The following is a 20,043-nucleotide window of genomic DNA, read 5'->3' on the forward strand; positions in this document are numbered from 1 at the left end:
TCACTCCTTTTTTATTGATTGCAAGAGGGAAATCCCCTATCCATTACCCTTTTCATAGGGGCATTGGAATGTAGCTGTGCGTATCTCATTGTGTTGGATGAACCTGTTAATATCACAAAAAGCGATTTGGCGGGTTCCTATCGGATGTGGTCACTCCGAAGTAGCCGAGAGATTTGACGTGATTATGAAAGGATGTAGTCCCAGAATAGACCTGCAAAGAATTATTCTTATTTTGAGCCACACACGGTCGTCTTCGTAATTTCCGTTTAAGGTGGGTTGCAAACAATGAGGTCCAGGGTAGAATAGCAAATATTGCTCCAGGAGGTCATGAAACGTTAAAGGTTGCTGGCACGCGATTCCAAACGTGGCACACATATTCCTGTCGCCCGGAAGCCAGTATGACCCGCTTCTCCTTGAAAAAGCAAGGTCAAACGTATATAAAGCTGGCCATGATTTCCCAATTTTCTTTTTCTACTGTGCCTAACCAAAAAAAACAAATCTCTCCATCCATAACAATGAATACAATCCACCAAGTCCTTCCTAGACCCTTTGCAAAGCTGCCTATTCCATCTCACTCTGAACATTCCTGCCCATGCGCCACCTGTTCCTTCTCTATCCCTCCTCCCATCATCCCCATGCCCACTGCCACGAACAAGGTACGCTGGATGTTCTATACTTGATTTGTTCACGTATACAAGTGGATGAAAATTAACCTTATATTCTGTCTATAGTCGCAAAGACTTCCTTCCATCAAATCATTAGATTTAATGAATGATATTCCTCGTCCCACTAAGAGAATTTGCAAGGAAGCCCACCCACCAGCCAAAAGACATCAGAGATCCATCTCCATGCCTGAAGGTCGCACTATGAACCGTCCATCCATGAGTGACCTATTGAACGCAATTGATCTCGATCAACGCATGAGCAACTTTTACCGAGATGAAGTAGTGAAAAATGCCGCAAGAGAACAAGGACGTCTGCTTGCCCGCATGATGACTTCATCTTCCCCTCTATCATCACCTCATATGCAGAGGTGGTCGGCTAGACGATCACCCATGGCACGCAATCACCGAAGAGCTTATAGCCACCAAACGCAATTGCCATCGCCTCCAACTAGCCCAATTCCTAGCCACCGTCGCATCCGATACGTATCGGTTGATTCAGCCGATCAAGTTGTCCAAAAACACTTGAATAACTGTAGAAGACATCAGTAGACTACGCCACTCCCTATTTCCATTCATTCTAAACCAAAAAGGAACTCTTTCTCCTCGAGCTTACCAGTGTAGTTGTTTGTTGCATTTTCCTGTTTATTTCGCTTCACTTCTCCCATAGAATTTTATTTTCGTTCATCTCTGCATACTGGTTGTACAAATAATATATCGATTGCATTCAAACTTTGAATTTCGTTGTTGAGATCAATTATGAGGTGCAGCATACCATGTCGCTTGGCTGGTCATAACGGTCATTTCATTTTCTGTGTTGCCACCGCATTTCAATTCAAACTGGGCTTATACATCATGCTATCGGATCGGCAGTGTTTCGTGAGAGCAGTCCGGTGGCTAACCCTAGTTTGTTTCCCAGTTTCGGCCATCCTCCCGAGACTGTGAATGTTGTCTATATCGAACCGAACCCGAAGCTGATACAAATAGAATAGGTGCACCGACTTGATGGAAATACCATACAGAAACATTCTCTCAACTCAATAACATGGTTGGCTTCCCCATCAAGCTATATTTACCGGTCAGCATGGCATTCTGGTAGCTAAAGAAAAAGTCATGATGTGGTCATTCTACAGGTTATTTATCCGTCAGGTCGAACGGGATGGGCTTCCGTTGGGACGTTAGTTCGTTTTTCGATTGTGTTATCTCTGATCATCCGGCCGAAGCCAAATATATGAACGAAAATGGTTCAGTTCTCCGGGTTCCGTGGCGATGATTTCATGCTTGCTACCCGTTCCTCCGTTGGCAGATGATGTTTGGTGAGTAACACCCACCCCCCATCATCGATTTTGCCCCACAGCGTCAGATTGCAATGCTGCCTGCTTGAAATTTCCATTTGTAGCGTCTCAGGTCTGTCCAAGTATGCATCAGTTGGAGCTTGAATGCCTGCCGACCTTTCTGTTATGGCGTTTCGGACTTGATAAACAAAATACGAGTCCCCATGATACTGTCGTATTCCATATGGGAGCATTGTTCACCGCAAAATAACTTTTTTATTACTAGGCAGAGGATAGGTGTTCAATACTACGATTGCTTGGTGGTGACACATTATTCATACAAATTTTTTGATATCTCAAATGCTAGAAAGGAACGGAAGGGGTTTGCGTGGAAGGGGTATTCATGGAAAGAGACGAATAGCATCTCCCATTACTTGATCCAGGATCTACATATCGATAGTTAGAATTATACCTTGGCGCAGCATGCAGGCCCTTCAAACAATTACCTTTTCTATTGCATCCAGCTGCGACAGTTGGTCACCAAAGAGTTCCTTTGACACCTGGATCCTGACTTCTTCCATATACTTGCTTGATGTCAGCTCACGATCATGCTTACTCTGGCCATGTTTACTACGTTCCAGTGATTCAAGGTATTCCGCATCGCCGCGCACCAGCGTCATTAATGCTTCCAATCCAAAGTTGTCTGAGAACATCATGGACTGATGTGCTTTTCTCATAGTGGAAGCTGATCTCGCTAGTTTTTCTTGGCCGGCATTGTGTTGAGAATTCGATTTGGCCTCGTTATCGGCAAAGGAGTCTTGACTGTACGTCGATTTAGTTTCTAAGCTAGATATGGATCGGCCATCGCCTAGTGGGGACGTAAGAGGAGGGGATTTGTACTCAGATCGGCCAAAGTCATCCAAGACCTTGTTCAATTGTGACATGATATCATCATCGTTCTGACTCTCTGGCGTGGAAGACCGCTTTGCAACAGCTTCTTGCGAATTCTGCTTGGCGGATAGATCAGGTTGATGTTCAGGTTCAACGGAAATGGGGCTTTCCATGAAGTCTTCATCCTCTCGATCACTATCACTGTCATCCGAAATGTCTTCGGTAATGGCTAACGTTTCGAGCAACTTGGTTCGCTGATCTTCGGTAGAGTGTTCGGGCTTCGAAGGGTTGTCTAGCTTAGTTCGGGAAGTATCCAACATAGCTGGCGTGTTTTGACGCACTAATTGATGATGTCGTGGTCCTAAACTCACTGCTGTCAGCTCCAATATGTTTCTCGGCTATATTGCCTCTCATATGAAAAATTACCGTGATTACCATGCTGCCCATGTTGCTTGCCTTGTTGTTGTCTAGGCTGTTGATGCGGCGGCTGTTCCATGCTTCTCTCCGATTCTGGCTTTCTTGATGTACCGTTATTGTCAATACGAGCCTTCAGGATGAAGTACGTTTCATGTGCCTCTGGCGCAGCGATAATGGAGGATGTTGATGCTCTTTCTGGATTGTTGTTGTGCGCCTTTGGATACAATTCTGAAATGGAGCCTCTGAATGCTGATAGAATTTTATCCTTTGATGAGATCTCTGTGACTGTAGGAAGAAAGGAATCATTGTATCATGTTAACTCGTGTCGTGCGTAATGAAAAATGTTCGTTCTTTTTTATCATACCTTGGCCTGATACGCTGATAGAAAGGGTGTACGGCACATCCTTATATCGTACATTTTGGGGCTCATCTTCATCCGCAAAATCGTAAGCGTATCCGTTTTTAACATTAAATCTCTCCAGGGCATGAGTGATGATATCTCCCGTCAAAGCATGTGGTGCAACGGCTAAAATTTTGTTCTCTTGCCTTTGTCGATCAGAGCTGGGGATACATACTACCTTAATGTGTATCTTGCCATCCCTTTCGTCGACTCGCTTGATTTTGCGATTCAAGTACAGCTTAATTTCAGAAAGGCCGTCCAGGTTATTTCCGCTCTTGGGTCCTCCTACATGTGCTTGGCCACCGTTGGTGGGATCGCCCATGGACATAAGTTGTGATATGCGTCTAGCCTTCTTCAAGGATGGCATAGGTGTATTCAAATGAGCGGTAAGGGTGTTGAAGATAGACAACGGCTTGTCTTGTGGAATGAGTGTATACTCATCTGAAAATAGATCCCACATAATGTGTTAAGTGGTTTGGTCTGTGACTTCATCATCTCCAATTGTAAACATTACCTCCGTCAGCTCCTCTGATACTGATATAAAAGTCTAAATGGCCATCAACTAAATCATTTGTATCCTGGATATCAAACGTATCGACTGCTCGCTCAACAAGCTCTGCTGCTGTGGTTGAAGGATAGATATAAACGGTTTTGTAAGGTGAAGAGAACTGGATATTGCCAGCATAAATGCGAAGTGGGGTTGGTTGGTAGTCTTGTGCTGCTGAGTCAACGGAATTTTTACGGTGATCCGAATATCCAGTAGACTGAGAATTGATGGACGAAGTTTCCGTGTCGCTGGATCGTCGATTATCGCCGGTAGAACTAGAGCTTTTCTTCTTCTTATCTTTGCTTTCTTTACCTCGAGAAAAGAATCTTTTGAAGCCACCCTTCTTCTCTTTAGATTCCTCTCGACCACTGTCCTTAAGGTCTTCTGATCGTCGAGATGTGTCTTCCTTGCTTAGAATCTTATCCAGCTTGCTTGCCTTTCGAAGTCTTGAATCAGAGTCGTCTGATTTTCTATCAGCAAATTCATCGTCTCGAGCAATGGATGGTGTAAGGGATATTTTGATGGTTTCATCCTCATCCAGATCCAATCCAGGCTTATACGGAGAACTTTTACGTGGTTCAGTTTCTGCAGGCACTTTGGATCGCACTTCAGGCTCTTCAGTGGTGGTACTGTGATAGGTATGTGCCTTCTGTGCAGCAACAGGCTCAACCTTCTCCATCTCATGGGTGGTTACCTTATTAACAGTGGCTTTCATAGGGGCCTGTTCAACAAAAGCAGGTTGGTCATGATTTTTGATGGCCAAATCAGATTGCCCTTGCCGAGGATAGGTTCCTGTATACGGATTTTCTGGATCATCGATTTCGTAAATGTCATCGCCGCTATCGAAATCTGAATCTGTTTCGGATCGCATCTCTTCTTCCCACTCCTCAAACTCTTCCTCAATTTCTTCATCATCGCTGTTTGAAAGGATGTGCTGTGCTTGAAACATGACCTCCTTAGCCAAAGTCACTTTTTTGTTGCTTGGATTAGTGCGAGCAGGTTTGGCGCTGTCCGCCATTTCCTCACTCTTCTCTTGCGAGGTCAACTTTGGTGATTTTAAATATTAATATATGCAAGTTTGAGTTGCATAAATAGTTTTTTTAACATAGATCATTTACCTCGACGTTTATGTGAGAATTCAAGCGTGCAAGACGTTCGTATGGAGTCTGTAGTGCATTGTATATGTCAGCGATGTTCCAGATCATATGAACATTTTTTTTTAATTACCTCTATATTCTCTGCTGGGATATAGCCAACCTCTGAAGTCTTCAGCACTTTGATGAGCCACCAGTATGAATTACTGTCATCTAGCAGAGTCAAAGCATCTCCTTTTACAACCGAAGCTTGACCTTCGACGGTAGCTACAAATGTATGCAGAGCGTAGACAAGCGAAAAGTCGATGTTGGAGTCGGGAATGCTCAGCTCTGAAGTCAAGGAAGATGCATCGTCCTCCTCGACTTCCTCCTCCTCTTCTTCTTCATCTTCTTCATCATCATACTCGGCTACGTCGTTATCTATCGTATCAAAGGCATCACTGTACGAATTCTCTCGTGCATATTGCTGAGCATCTGCATAGCCGGTCAGCCGCTTCGGATTCGTTAACGGCATGGTGGTGATGGCTGCTGCCCCTGAGTGTCGCAGACCCGATAATTCTTCGAATTTCGCGAAATCAAAGCTCTCAATCCTTAATTAAATCACGTGGTTTCTGCTCAGAGCCTGCTTGAATCACAGCGAGTTTCACGTTTACAAAATGAGCTGGCTATCCTGGTCTCTAAAGTAAATTAGTTACTCACTAAGAACAACCTCCCGTTCATACTATTACATGCGATCAAAGTACCGAGAGTGGTGCCTTTCGCTTGTGTCTGGCGAGGCAGTGGTGCTAGTCGGGTACTACGAGGATGTCGAACCTCCGCTATACCGTACGACCCCGCGGTCCAGCTTTGGCAAGTGGGCATGGATCAGTAGGAACATGTCTTTCGTTGCTCTTTTTATTGCATCCTGCGTCCAAAACGGATCGAATACCGAGCTAATATTCATGATAAACTCATCCAAAGACAATCTCAGTAGCATGTTATTGAAAGGAAAGACCAAATCTCTTTGCTTCTAACTGATTACTATTGCTAGCGAAGCCAGTGCCTTCTGCGCTGATATCTATAATGTCCTTGTCCTTGAACTTCTTTTCACAGACATAGCAGACTTGGCTCTTTTTGACAAAAGAATCTATGCATTTGTTACAAATAACATGCCCACACTTTCGGAAGACTAACGAAATTAATTTTGTTAATGTTTAGATACAAGGCATGGATGGCTATACACAAAATTTAAAACATACCGGATATCTTCATGCCATTATTTAAGCCCTTCATACAAGCAGGACATATTGGGTGATTGGACTTCTCATCCTCATTTGTAAACTTAACTGGAATTAATGATTTAATGGTTACTGGGTGTGGTGCGCCAGCTACGCATACTGCCTGTTCCTTTTCCTGCCGATCCTTCTCATCACTCTTTCCAGCGTTTGGAGTAAGCGAAGGCTACGACGAGACTTCAGTAAAATGTTGTAAAGCATTACAAATTCGGATGGTTTTATACTTACCAGCCAGAAACTCGGTAGCTTGGGTTTTGCCTCTTCGGACCGTGCTTCGTTAATCTTTCGCAATGCTTCCTCCTTTTCTTTGTCAATGGCACGCTGTCGCTCTTCCTTATTTAGTTCGAACTTTCGTTTAGTGCCTGCATGAAGCTGTGGTGACGATTCTACAAAGACAGATCATCAACTCCAGTTATTACGCAATACTCTCTAGAAGGCTCTCTTATTGAATCAAACTTGCCTATTGCTGGTGAGCTTCCTGAAGGGGTATTTGGATCCTTCGAAGTTTCTCTTGAACCCGTAGGAGAGGATTTATTGGTGGATTCAGCGGATTGTGCTATCGAATGCCGCCGGTCATCAGGGAGTACACTTGTTTGCGTCCTCTCAAAGTTCGCAAGTATGGCAAGCTGGGCTTCCTCATCCTCCAAGACCTTCTGCTCGTCGTTCTCCTTTTGCCTTTGTGCTGCCAACCTTTGCTGCCTTTGTATCTCCTGCTTTTGCGTCAAAATACTTTCGTACAAGCATTCTTTACAAGCCAGATGTCCACTTTGACATGCCACCGGATCTCGCGCTACTTGCAGACAAAGAAAGCAAGCATTGAACGCTCTGAATGAATCACGTCCAAGACGTTGCTAACCATTGGGTCGAGTCAGTGAGAACGGTGTACAAACTTTCAAATTCGTACATCATATTATATACCTTCTTTGTACCATAATTCAGCGAGTTAACCTCATGGTAAGTGAAAACACTGGAAGCTGTGTTATTCTTTGAATGTCGAGGCATTGATTGTACTTGTCCAAAGATCCACGGAAACCAAGCTGGTGAAATTTAGCCCTTCACTGTGAAGAATCACGTGACTTGACTGCCTTTTCTGCTACGTGCCTTAATGGCCGCCCGCATCTTGGACGACATTTCGGTCTATCGTACTATACCATGGGTGGCGTTCAAAGCGGTGAAGACGGTCGTCATGGATTCCACGTTCTCAAGGTAGGGCTGATATTCAATGCTCATTAACGATCATGACCTAAACTCGCGCTCACCCTAGTCCCGCATGCACAGGTCAAGGAGAATTCGCCAGCTTACCATGCAGGAATAGAGCAGTTTTTCGACTATATCATCAGTATAAACGGCCACAGACTTGTACGTATTGGTTCGAAAGCATGGCTACATACTTTTTTCTGTAACTGAAGCCTTTGTTCTGCTCCAGGATGACGGCAATAGCGAGTTACTGCAGGAACAGTTTGCTCAAAACGTCGATAAATCGGTAGTCTTGGAGGTTTACTCTAGCAAAGAGCAATCAGTTCGAGGTATAGATCAGCTATAGTCTGGAATATACCAGTGCCAGTTATTAACTCTATGATTTGTTTATTGCAGAGGTTACTATCGTTCCTAGCAAATCCTGGCACACTCCGGATAAGCCAGAAGAAACTAGCTTGATCGGTAATAGCCAATGAAATATCGGTTTTATACAAAGTTCCAAGCTACATACTAATTGATCTGCACCATCTAGGCTGCTCTATTCGATTTTGCTCATATGAAAATGCTGGAGAACATGTTTGGCATGTGCTTGACGTTGCCGAAAATTCCCCTGCAGAAATGGCAGGTGTAATCCCTCACACCGACTATATCATCGGTAGTCCACATATGACATTGCGATCAGAGGATGACTTCTATTCTCTCGTCGAAGATACTTTAGGAAAGCCACTTCGACTTTATCTCTATAACACAGAATGGGATAGCTGTCGAGAAGTCATTATCATTCCCAATCACGAATGGGGCGGTCAGGGCTCGCTTGGTTGTGATGTTGGCTATGGCTTGCTTCATAGAATACCTCGCCGGCAACCACAAGTTGCACCCAGCTACGAGAATAATCCCGCAGAACACGAAAGCAGTAGCTCTCAAATGTACAGCAACACCATATTCAGCACCCCAGATTACCAGCCATCAGAGGATCCCTCTGGCGCACCTGAACAATTTGGTAATGTTGGCTTAGTTGCTCCAACTGAGATTCAGTCGACATCAGGTCCATCAACGTCTTCCGTCATGGCCGCGCCTGTTGAGACTAAAGAGGCTCTTAGCACTTCCGCTCTTTTCCCAGAAGCAACAAACACGCACTTTGATGATATTGCGAACCAAGAGCCCAGCAGTGTATCAGGGGGAACGCCATTGGAAAATATGCTAAGTAAGCAGCTCGAGGAAGCAAAGATTTCAGAGACGGAAACATCGGTTGGCCAAGGAGGTCAAGAAGCCAATGAACATCATGCACCACAAACGTCGGCTTAGTGGGACTATCGTTTCATTTGGAAGATAACGATGCTAATTCACCATTTCTAAAAGCAAAAACTATGTCTACGGCTTGCTTCACATCTCCGTTATCAATCCATCTTTCATATTAGCATTATTTCATTATGTGAAGTGTTCCATTGTCAACTTATTATTTTTGAAAGCATAAACTTTTATGTGAACAACTGATTTTTTGATATCTTAATCTCGTATCTCTCGAGTTATTTTTGGGGATAGAACGTCAAGCAGCACTAATCATCGGTAGGGGTGTTATCACCGAATTCAAACATGCCTAATCTCTCTCTCTTGGCATCTGCCAAGCCTTCTTGCAACTTCTTGATAATCTCTTGATTACCGCCGCTATATCTTGTCTTTGAAATGACATGACCATATCCATCGCGAACAATATCGTAGTTGATGCTAGCATCTGCGCTAGTGGAAATTGCGGGATCATAGAGAGTCAAGGACAAAACTCCAGCATCGCGTGAGTCAACATTTGCAACAAGTTGCTTTCCCTAAAGACATTGGTAGAACTCTTGTTAAAAAAAGAAAGCGCAGCTTATTCAGCAGAGAAAGCCAGCTTCAAATGTATGACTTACACTAGCAAGTTGTTGTAAACGCTCAAATGCCTCTACACCATAGTCTTGGTCCTTAGCAGGAGCCTTTACGAAGGATAGTGTCGCTTCTTGAGCTTGGTGAGGCAATGAGCTGAACTTTTGTGGTAAGGCTCGGATTCGTGACAAGGGAATCACTTCAGACTAATTGAAACAAACAGTGGGTGAGATTCAGAGTCTATCAAGACAAATGAAGCACTCAAATCCATAAGTACACTTACATTTCCATAATCGACGTAAACTACCTCAACGCCAGCAGGTGAAGATTTGCGCACCTTCGCTCGGTACCAACTGTCGTCTTCTGTGAACTTGGCACTAACAACTTCGCCGTTGCGGGGTTTAGCAACGGAGGGTTCGTCATTTCGCTTATGATGATCCGCAAACTCTGACATAAGAGTTTCCAACTTTCTAGCCTGGTCGTTAAGAATTTGAACATACAATCGGTTTCCGTCAATAACTTCTGATACAATGACGTCAATGTATTCACGGTTAGGAGTGGCGGATGCGGTTTGCTCTTGTTCCTGTGCAGCCTCCTTTTCGGCGTCCTCATCATAGGACGCCCACACGCCCTTCTTGCCAGCCTTGGCAATGCGTTCACCAGAGAAGAGCTGGTTAGCGTAGTTGGATTCGTTTGCAGAGTATTCATGAATGTATGCATATCCAGCTTGCAGCAAAGAAACAGAAAGATTTTCGCCATTTACGAACAAGCTACCGACGAAGCCACCAGTCTTATCGACATTTTCAACCTCAATGTCAACCTATATAAACTCGTTTTAGCAACAAGCATAGACCGTCCTAGTAGCCATTCTGAGATGACTGTACTTACATCGCGCTGAAGAACTTTGTTTGACACGAAGTTGGCGCCCTCCTCAGCAAAAGGTTCAGACTTTTCACCTGGCGAGCGAGCAACACGGGGAGCACGGACACCAGCGAGGACAAATGTCAAGCGACAATTTTCCTTTGGAACCCAGATATAAAGTCTTGATGCATTAGCAACATGATCAACAACACCGTTGACACGTCCACTACGTTTCAAAAAGGTCAAAAATTGGCGGGCCTTGGTAGCATTCTAAGAAGCAAGACGTTAAACAACTGACTCTCTAATGCATTTTCACATATTACCTGAGTAAAAATTTACCTCCGAAGCATCAGTAATTCGAACGATTGGTTGCTCCTTAGTGCTGTGAATTCCCTTCTGTGCTTCCTGGGCTCTTATTACACACGCTATTGATTAGCAACATGGCAGACATGCAATATGGTCAATAGCAGTTGTATACATACTTGGTTTCTGCAATGACGAGTTGGTCATAGGCAGGGGATCTATTTTCGTCGTCTTTACGATGTCTAATCACGGAAGCAAGACCTCGTTCAACGAGTTGAAGGGCAATGTTGCTATGAAGAGAAATATGTGTTTAGTAAGGCGTAAAGCTACACTAAAAAAACGACCTCCACCAAGAGCCTTACCTATCACCGATTTTGACAGTGGCACATTCCTTCTCTTCAAATCCATCCTGGGCAGGTTTAACGTAATCAATGGTTACATGAACTTGCTTTCCAACCAGTCTCTTTCGGAGATATTCACGGGCTTCAAACTGATAGCCAACTTCCTTGATATCCTTGGATTTCGAGCCTGCAGAGGGCAAAGTGCTACCAGCACCACTGAGAGAAGTATCGTTCATTAAACCAATCTCAAACATCCAGTTAGCCAGTTCCGCTGATCAAAACATACCGTGGTGCCTGCTTCAAGCTTGAAAATTGAACCTTCTTCTCGCCTCCTGATTTGCTGCGGACAATGATGGTATCGCCAGTAACAATCTTAACAACTTGAGCATCGAAATCGGACTCGGAGGTCTTTTCCTTTGCGACAAAATCCTTCCACAGGCGAAGCTTGTGCTCCTTTGCGGTACTGTTAAAGGCATAGTCAGCACCAGGGCATGATCAGGTATTATAGCTGAGTCGAATATCTTACCGCTCTGCATTTCTCAGCTTCACGGGTCCTCCTGTGACTAATGTGATGCTCCAGTCAACACACTTTGCAAGACCTTGAGATAAAAGTGCTTCAGCAATATTTCCAGCTGGATGGAGAATGGATCCAACAAATGTGCTGCCCGTTTGTGCAGCGCCTTCCAAAATGACCTTGACACCACGCTGTAATAAGCGAGATTCAGCAAAGTATTTGGCCTCTTCACCAAAAGGCTCTACAACGTCAGGTTGATCTGGTATATCCTTTCGGACAACAGGAGCTTTAACTCCAGAAAGTTGGAGTGTAATCATTTGATGCTCTTGAGGTGTGAGCATAAGCAAGACTCGGAAAGTAGAAGCGTCACGGACTTGTTCGATGATAGCTAATGAATGCACATGGAGAATCAGTTACGGTATGAGACCATTCGTTCCTGCGCATATACATAAAACTCACCATCAATTTGCTTTCCCTTGTACTTGTTGAGAAATGTCTTGGTATCTTCGGTCATGCCATGCTTGACAGAGCGTTGACCCTACATATGCATGTTTAGCAAAAGAGATCCGATGATCCACATGTGTTAAACCAAGTTACCTTTTGCTTGTCTCCCCACATTCCCTTGGATCCGCTTCTAGCTTCTTCTTCAAGGTTTTTGAGAGTCTCCAAGCTGTCATTCGTTTCGGATTCGCCGCGCTTGCCGCCTTCACGAGCCTTCGCCCAGCCTTCCTTAACGATCAATTGAGCTACATCGTCACCGTTTTGCAGGGAAATAGAACCATATTCTCTGGGTGGATTTGAGGAGCCAACAGTATACTCAGACACAAAGCTGATCTCCTTGCCAACCAATGTCTTTCTCAAGAAGTCTCTAGAAGCAAACGCAAAGGGCTATTGAAAACAAGACGATCGGAGTCAGCGATGGTAGATCTGACGCGATGCATGCGATGCACGATCTGGATCCTCCACAATCGAGACCGAACATTGCCAGATGAGCAAGCTGCAAGTTCAAAAAGTACAAACCTCGTCGTCCTTGTCCTTGTTGCCTAGTCTAGGAGCTTGAACGTTTGAGAGGGCTAGAAGGCGCTCGGCGGGAGGACCATTGGCACGTGCTCTGCCTTTCAGGATAACAGTATCTCCAGATAGGACGTTTTTAACGACAGCTTTGTTCTGCACCATATTTGATTAAAAGAAACAGATGAGGCAGTTGAAGAGGAGAGCGAGACGTTCTAATACTTGGCTCACTCCCCCAACGCGAGTTTCAAACTCAGGCGAGCAGCGCAAACATCTCATTCAGCGATTGGTTCAAAATAAAAAACTTTAATTACGGCATGCGAGAGAACAGATAATGACGGCGACAAAAAAGCTCTGTGTAAGTTATACCATTGACAATTCAATACTTCTTTGCCGACCAATATAGGCTACAATAGCTACCACAGCTACCAGAGCGCCGCCAGCTAGAGACCAGTTCAACGGAGTCTTGAACGTTTTGACACCTGAAGCCGGGGACTCAATAGCTGGTGGAATAATGTCATCGATTTTCTCATGCGGGTCTTCCTGAGCTGTACCGTTCCAGCGTTCCACCTCCTCTTCCTCCATATCAGATTCTACTTTCTCATTTGATTTTGTGTTCCATTCTTGATTATCAGTGGGTTCATTATCATCTGGCATAATCCACTCTGTAAAATGGTCCTCTTCAATATGCGAAGGGGTAGCAGCTTCCATAACAATTTGAGGCGTCCTCAATGGGGGTCTGGCAGTAGCAAGATCAAATGCCGGTAAATCTATCTTCTCTTCGACCATGTCACCTTCCCCTACTATCTCGTGGTTTTGATGCCCATCATCTGCCGTTACAAAACGTACGTCTTTGTCTAAGCACCATTTACCGTCGACGATAAATTTATACTGATAAGTATCTCCTGGTGCGATATCAATATGGAAGATATATTGATCAGAGGTCACGTCGTATTTCATGTCTTGCTGTTGCCAGTTGTTCCAGGTGCCGGCAACCTGGACCTGCGATGCTTTGTGTGGCCAAGTGATAGTTTGTATCATAGATATGTGAAAAGTGGAAAAGAAAGCGAAGGAGCAACGAGACCCCTCAACAAAGCACCAAATCCGTCATGGCTACGGGGGGACCATGACGTTCGTTGGGAATGGTGGTTTTTTTTTTTTTGGCACCGCTGAGCATTTAAATATATACTATTTATTTTACTTCGATTGTTTTCTTTAACGAACCAGTGAATGACCTCCACCACTATGCCGAGCATCTCTATAGAATTTGTTCTAGCTGATTTGCCTTCTAAATCAACAGCATTTACACAAATAAAACATGAATCACGACAGGTTGACGCTCGACCAGCAACCTATATACCATGTCATGACACTTCGCCTCCAATGCACCAAGTAATTCGGGAATCATCAGACGAAGCAATGTTGTACTATGTTCAAAGAATGAAAATTGACTCCAAGGTATGATAGTTTATCAATTATTTGAAAACATTCATTCTTTGTCAATACTAAACTTCGTTGGGCCAGGCAAAGCAATACAGTCAGTCAATGGCACCACAAAAGCGCCCATATTCAAGTCCGCTTGCAGGCCCAAAAAGGAAGAAGAAGGAAACTCACGGTTGATAGTGTTGGGGTCACATCCAGCTTGCTGATCACCATGTCTTTGATAAGCATCTGTAAATAATTCAAGAGGGTTCTCATGAGGCAGCTAGCGATGATTTGTCACTTCATGCTTTTACTTCGCTCCTACGTATTGTTAATGATAGATTTTCTTAAAGTTGACCATCTTTTTCACGACGCACCTAATAACTTGTCTTTTCATTAAAACGCCTAACAAAAAGTATATTCTCGTTAATTTAGCACCGGATTGCCAAAATTCTCTAGAGAGAGAAAAATTTATCCGCAACCACATATCACAGCGCAAAATGCCAGCTCTCCAATAAACTGTAACACGACACAAAGCGATCGCCGTGCCATTTTTCTTCACTTTGATTGATCGGTAAGAACGGGATGAGATGAAATAACATTGAAACACAAAGGTAGCATGTTTCATCCTTGGACAATGTTTCATATTAATGGAAACCATCGCTTTTATGTTCGTACTGCCTCATCGATGACTATCCGCTTGTTCGACCTCGCACTTTGAAAACCATCGGATGGGAGCAGCCGAATCTTTCACAGGCACGGGCACCCATTGGAGGAAGAGGAAGATTGGTTTTACCATTTCTTACTGTTTCACTTTCGATGACAGAAATATTAAAAAAATTTCCTGACCTTTTTGTCAGCTTTTTTTTTTTTTTTTGGCACGCCTTACCTCACTGTCTTTCTTTTCTTTTTAACCTACAATTCATGGCTGTCATAAAAAAGTTCACTCTATCCGAAGTTGCAAAACATAGCAGTTTAAAGTCCCTATGGATTATTCATAACGGAAAGGTCTATGACGTTACGGAGTTTGCTCCTGACCATCCTGGAGGTGATGATCTCATTCTGGAATACGCTGGACGCAATGTGACAGACATTATGAAGGATGAGTTGGAACACGCACACTCGGATGCAGCATATGAGATGTTGGAGGAATACCATATTGGTTATTTGGTACAAACCGAAGGAAATGAAAAAGGCGAACTCCATATTGAAGAGACAGAGCACTTCTTTGAGGATGACTTCAAGCCTACGCAGACGGACCTTAGTGCAGACGCAAAGGGCAGTCAATTCCTTGACCTTCGCAAAGCACTCTTCCCTCAAATGCTTCGAGCAAAGTTCTCAAAGGAATTCTACCTCCAGCAAGTTCATCAACCACGCTACTTGCCTTACGCTGCTCCTCTCTTTGGTAACTTCTTAGATGTCTTTACCAAGACAGCGTGGTATATGATTCCTACCATCTGGCTCCCTGTTGTTGGATATCAAGTTTATAACTCTCTCAAGTCTGAGCTTCCTTATGTTACTGCCCCTTGTTTCGTCTTAGGTATATTCATCTGGACTCTGGTGGAGTATATCTTGCATCGCTTCCTGTTCCATTTGGATGACTGGCTTCCTGATCATCCTGTTGCACTTCTTTTGCACTTTACTCTTCACGGTATTCACCACTATCTCCCAATGGACAAGTAAGTGTTTTTGACGGTTATTCATGTTGGAGAGGTTTAGTTCCTAACTCCTTTATAGGTTGCGACTTGTAATGCCGCCAGCTCTTGGTTTTGCCTTGGCATACCCTTTGATGTGCCTTGCTCATATTTTATTCCCCGCCACCGCAGCATATGCCATCGTGGGGGGTGCGGTCTTGGGATACATTGGTTATGACTGCACACACTATTATTTGCATCACGCCAAAGTCCTTGACTTTCACTTCAAGGAGATGAAGAAGTACCACCTTGCTCATCATTATAAGAACTACGAGTCTGGTTACGGTATCACCTCCAAGTTGTGGGATTATGTTTTCGGCACCAAACTCAACTATTAGATGGCCATTGTGCCGCTCTCGCATTTTACTCTGGCTATTTATCCGGTTCCGACTACCCTTGCCCATTGGGTTTAATATCATTTTCTGTTGTTACCTATTTCTCTTCGTTTTTGATATTCCAGTATTCGCCTTCATATATGGCTCAAGTTTCTATATTATCTACGTCCACGTCCTAATCCTCCCACGATATACTTGTCTTCCCTACTCAGCATGCTGTCAATTTAATAAAACTGAAAATGACATTTAATAATATAACTTTGTCATGGTCATGTCTGTCAATATCTCTTCTTTAATGAGAGCTCGAGGTCTTGGGGGCCGAACAATCCGAATATTGCTTTAGCGTTGACCATACCATTCGCGTGTTCACTGTTAGGACGAAGAGAGTACTCGTATTTGCGAGTGAACATGGCATGAAATATGCGCTGCTCTGCCAAACTGAAGTTCATGCCGATGCAAATACGTTCACCAGCGCCGAAAGGCATCCATGTGGAATCCACGTAATCTGAACTTTCTTTGTCGAATCGTGAAGGGTTGAAAGTATCAGAATCTTTCCAATACTTTTCAAGATGGTGTGTAACCCAAATATCCTATAGAAAGCTAATATGAGCGCAGGCTTTTTCAGAGGCGATACTTTGCGGGCAATTAATTACCATTCCTAAGTCCGTTCCTTTCGGGATGAAGAAATTGCCCAACGTTGTGTCTTCAGCAGCCGTTCTCAATTGGTTACCGGACGTTGGTGGGTTGATCCTCATTGACTCTTTGATACAGCACTCTAAAAATTTCATCTGACGAAGCTGTTCATCCGTAGGAATAGCGTCTTCTGGTGCATCACCCATGATACTGATCACTTCCTCTCTAAGACGTTGCTGATGCTTGGGGTTCACAGCCAAGTAATACAACATAGACGACAATGCATTGGCGGTAGTCTGAAGGAAGGTAAAGAAATTAGTGTCATGTGTTAAACCTGGAAACGAAACTTCAATAGACTGGCTGGTAGCCGTTGCAAACACTCACTTCGTGACCAGCGGCATAAAAGATAGCTAAGTTGGAAATTAGCTCGCTATCAGTTAGGTAAGTAGACGATCCATCTTGGTTCAAGTTTGCGTTGATGAGCATAGTAAGCAGATCCATGTCTATCAATTCTTGATTATGCCCAGTTTCGAGGCTCTCGATGAACGCTTGCTTTCTAGTTTCCACAATTCCGGTCAAGAGCTGCCTAAATTTACGAGAAGCGACTACAGCTTTCTGGCGGTAAGCGAACCATGAGGCTGGCAGCTTACTGAAGCTAGGAAACAAAAACTGAATAGGATCCTGTATAATCTCTATATCAGGAGAGGATAAGAAGCTGGAACACGACATTCAATACCTCATCTTGAACACTTACTGAAGGCTTCATTGTAGATAGTAGCATACTCTGAATTTGGATCTGCAACTGATCCCATATCAAAGCTCTAAAGATATTAGGTTATTATTAAGAACAGAGAGAGCAGTTTTTCAAGTTAATGGCGACGTACAAATCCACCCAGACCAATGCAATCCAAAGCAAAGCGCCTGTTGAACGAAGCCAAGTCTGGATATTGGATTCTATCGGTCTCAATCGTTCTAAACATAGTCTTCATGACCTCTCCAAAGGTGGCTACAGGCATTCTACGGTGAAAAGCTGGGTTTGCGGCTTTTCGTTGACGCTTCCAGACCTCTTTATTGGTTCCTAAGATATTGGGAGCATTTGTTACGTCAAAATCCTTGGTACAATGACGCGAAAATTAGCCGATTGATTTACTTCGATCCTCCACAGTATGCACTTGCTCACCTTGCTGAAGACCATATGCCTTTTTGGGAATGTGTTGATATCCTTTAAGAATGGCTTGAGTTCGTCATAATCAGCAACAACTACAGTCCATTTGCCTAGTTGATATTTTAAGCAGATGCCATGCTCCTCAATAATTGGCATGATAAATTCGCGAGATCTTTCAGAGGGGCTCGATCCTTTGATCATGGAAAGTATCATTGCTGATGAACTTGCTCTTGGAATGTGTCTCAGTTTTCTTGGAGGGAGAAAGATGTTGTAAACTGTTCGACCGACGTAATAAGATAATGCTGCTGTCGCAGCATAACCCAAAATGGACTTTCTACCCTCTCTATCTTGCGCATAGCTAAAAAAGGATACGCTTAGATCTCGAATTTTGGGAGGAAGATAGCTCGCGGCTTCTTCAACGTAATCCATATTGCCTCTGTCGATCTGTAATTCTCAGTGTTATGCAGTCATTTTATATAAAAGTGCGTGGCGTAGCCGGTCCGACACTTGTACCGTCGGGGTTCACATCGTTACCTAGGGCCGGTCCAGCTGTTGTACCATGAACCAGCTTTTTAAGTCAGGCGAACTTATCATCATAACCTCAAATAGTCTAGTATGACAGCTTGCTGTGTAGCAGCATTTTTCCCGTTCCACCTATTATTTTATTTACGCGGAAAAAGTTAAAGTCAAATCGTTTACAGCTAAGATTGGCTGCCAATAATCATGAGCGGTGGTCTCGGCTTGGTCCTGCGGTTCTTCTGATCCATCAATAAGCGACTGCTGCTCGAGCCCATACTCTTCTTCTTCTTCAATTTGAACAAAATAAAGCGCGCAACAAAACAAGACCCCGGCAGCTTGCAACAATGTGTCTACAGTGGAGCACGATATTCGAAATCGGCCATTAGCATTCCTTGCCGCAAGCCTGGTCCATTCATTCCCAGCCAAATAGCTAGCTGGATCATGAGGCTGCAACGTAAACAGCTCGGCATCTTCCATTGTGATAGCATTTTGACGAAAGCATTTCCTTAAATCTTTCGATTTCATATAATCGTCGTCATTACCAATGTAGTATGTGACTACGGATGAAGGCTCAAGCCTGGATATAAAACATATGTCACTTTTGGAAGACAGTGATTGATCTGAGATATGAATGCTTGTAGGTGTGACTTCAGAACTGACGCCGAAGGGTTCTAGTATAACATTTCTGTTAGCACATGCATCTGTCATTCATTAGCTTTGTAAGCCTTTCGATTGCATATGCGAGGCTACCTAAAAATTACTTACGTGAGCTTCGTGCTTCCCCGGATAGTGATGGGTTACCCGTTTTGAAATATTCTACTTTCACAATTTCCGCGTTTGTCATTGGATCAGATACTGATAAGCGATGAATAAATGTGCGATTCGAAGATGCTTCTGTTCTGAACAAAATTTTGTTCAAATGCCATGCATTGTAGTACGAATCAAAATAACGCTGAGTCGACACATCCCATGTTCTAACGCGGGCAATGATCAAACATCGCCTTTGATCGGGATGTCCGTCAATGCTGAGTTGTGAATGCTCTTCTACCAATTCATCAAATGTATTCAAACTGAACGCATCCGTGCTTGATAGCGATATATAGCTTTTGTTGGAATTTTCTTTGAAAATAATTCGGGGTGAATGAGGAAGTTGTAAGCTAGAACTTTCTGTCGTCGCAAAGTCCATATGAAGCTATTCAATATGAAATTAAAGAAAGGAGATAGAAAAACCAGCGAACGTCAATTGTAAGCATATTTTACTGCAATTCGGCCATTCAGGTAGGTAACTTTCGGCAATTATTCGTCCTTCGTCAATTTGCGTGACCTGGTGGGGGGACTTTTTTGGCCTACGTTGTCAGATTTTTTGGGGACAGAAAGTTGCGTGTCCACAAATTGCATTATGCATGACTTTGAAATTGCTTAGTATACCGATATGATAATGCAAGTTATCTCTGACAATATCCTTCCGATCGAAGGTACTGTGCATTTTCATATAGAAATCAAGTCAGCTTGCTGATCAAATTTTTTTTTAATACTACGGCTGTCCATCTTCCGACGCTATCTTTGTACTTGATGAAACTCAAAATTAATACGTGATCAAAAATACCCCAGAGTGTAATGACAAAGAAGTTC

General features: G+C 43.6%; 10 protein-coding genes across 10 annotated transcripts; 4 read left to right on the forward strand and 6 right to left on the reverse strand.

Annotated features, from left to right (window-relative positions):
• The first annotated feature begins 387 nt into the window (after positions 1-387).
• K450DRAFT_249215 (uncharacterized protein) lies at positions 388-1,318 on the forward strand. The gene is made up of 2 exons (XM_051590365.1): positions 388-656; positions 732-1,318. Exons 1-2 carry the CDS (start codon positions 399-401, stop codon positions 1,212-1,214), a joined length of 741 nt encoding a protein of 246 aa, XP_051442960.1. The 5' UTR covers positions 388-398; the 3' UTR covers positions 1,215-1,318.
• On the forward strand, positions 1,319-1,678 carry K450DRAFT_249219 (uncharacterized protein). Its single transcript, XM_051590366.1, has one exon. It carries the CDS (start codon positions 1,422-1,424, stop codon positions 1,605-1,607), a length of 186 nt encoding a protein of 61 aa, XP_051442961.1. The 5' UTR covers positions 1,319-1,421; the 3' UTR covers positions 1,608-1,678.
• Positions 1,679-4,091: 2,413 nt separating this feature from the next.
• Positions 4,092-5,236, reverse strand: K450DRAFT_249227 (uncharacterized protein). Its single transcript, XM_051590367.1, has one exon. The coding sequence runs from the start codon at positions 5,207-5,209 to the stop codon at positions 4,136-4,138; it is 1,074 nt and encodes a 357-aa protein (XP_051442962.1). The 5' UTR covers positions 5,210-5,236; the 3' UTR covers positions 4,092-4,135.
• A 913-nt stretch (positions 5,237-6,149) lies between these two features.
• Positions 6,150-7,918, reverse strand: K450DRAFT_249230 (uncharacterized protein). Its single transcript, XM_051590368.1, has 5 exons — positions 7,478-7,918; positions 7,020-7,410; positions 6,788-6,945; positions 6,524-6,725; positions 6,150-6,453 (listed from the first exon to the last, which is right to left on the reverse strand). Exons 1-5 carry the CDS (start codon positions 7,559-7,561, stop codon positions 6,263-6,265), a joined length of 1,026 nt encoding a protein of 341 aa, XP_051442963.1. The 5' UTR covers positions 7,562-7,918; the 3' UTR covers positions 6,150-6,262.
• Positions 7,586-9,207, forward strand: K450DRAFT_249233 (uncharacterized protein). The gene is made up of 5 exons (XM_051590369.1): positions 7,586-7,765; positions 7,838-7,918; positions 7,986-8,085; positions 8,153-8,218; positions 8,289-9,207. Exons 1-5 carry the CDS (start codon positions 7,712-7,714, stop codon positions 9,059-9,061), a joined length of 1,074 nt encoding a protein of 357 aa, XP_051442964.1. The 5' UTR covers positions 7,586-7,711; the 3' UTR covers positions 9,062-9,207.
• Positions 9,187-12,880, reverse strand: K450DRAFT_249237 (uncharacterized protein). The gene is made up of 12 exons (XM_051590370.1): positions 12,653-12,880; positions 12,230-12,520; positions 12,092-12,170; positions 11,645-12,020; positions 11,405-11,581; positions 11,140-11,334; positions 10,957-11,067; positions 10,814-10,886; positions 10,502-10,744; positions 9,897-10,433; positions 9,661-9,819; positions 9,187-9,576 (listed from the first exon to the last, which is right to left on the reverse strand). Exons 1-12 carry the CDS (start codon positions 12,806-12,808, stop codon positions 9,313-9,315), a joined length of 2,661 nt encoding a protein of 886 aa, XP_051442965.1. The 5' UTR covers positions 12,809-12,880; the 3' UTR covers positions 9,187-9,312.
• Positions 12,881-12,918: 38 nt separating this feature from the next.
• On the reverse strand, positions 12,919-13,775 carry K450DRAFT_249243 (uncharacterized protein). Its single transcript, XM_051590371.1, has one exon. It carries the CDS (start codon positions 13,682-13,684, stop codon positions 13,007-13,009), a length of 678 nt encoding a protein of 225 aa, XP_051442966.1. The 5' UTR covers positions 13,685-13,775; the 3' UTR covers positions 12,919-13,006.
• A 799-nt stretch (positions 13,776-14,574) lies between these two features.
• K450DRAFT_249246 (uncharacterized protein) lies at positions 14,575-16,235 on the forward strand. The gene is made up of 2 exons (XM_051590372.1): positions 14,575-15,744; positions 15,803-16,235. The coding sequence occupies exons 1-2, from the start codon at positions 14,885-14,887 to the stop codon at positions 16,095-16,097; spliced, it is 1,155 nt and encodes a 384-aa protein (XP_051442967.1). The 5' UTR covers positions 14,575-14,884; the 3' UTR covers positions 16,098-16,235.
• Positions 16,154-18,317, reverse strand: K450DRAFT_249249 (uncharacterized protein). The gene is made up of 6 exons (XM_051590373.1): positions 17,908-18,317; positions 17,612-17,839; positions 17,482-17,548; positions 17,112-17,419; positions 16,748-17,023; positions 16,154-16,684 (listed from the first exon to the last, which is right to left on the reverse strand). Exons 1-6 carry the CDS (start codon positions 18,103-18,105, stop codon positions 16,373-16,375), a joined length of 1,389 nt encoding a protein of 462 aa, XP_051442968.1. The 5' UTR covers positions 18,106-18,317; the 3' UTR covers positions 16,154-16,372.
• Positions 18,318-18,558: 241 nt separating this feature from the next.
• K450DRAFT_200700 (uncharacterized protein) lies at positions 18,559-19,809 on the reverse strand (the record flags this gene model as incomplete). The annotated part of the gene is made up of 3 exons (XM_051584641.1): positions 18,559-19,112; positions 19,177-19,603; positions 19,762-19,809. 3 exons carry the CDS (start codon positions 19,807-19,809, stop codon positions 18,559-18,561), a joined length of 1,029 nt encoding a protein of 342 aa, XP_051442969.1.
• Between the last annotated feature and the right edge of the window lie 234 nt (positions 19,810-20,043).

This window comes from Umbelopsis ramanniana (genome assembly GCF_025399195.1).
Source record: "Umbelopsis ramanniana AG unplaced genomic scaffold K450scaffold_43, whole genome shotgun sequence".
Classification (NCBI taxonomy): Eukaryota; Fungi; Mucoromycota; class Umbelopsidomycetes; order Umbelopsidales; family Umbelopsidaceae; genus Umbelopsis; species Umbelopsis ramanniana.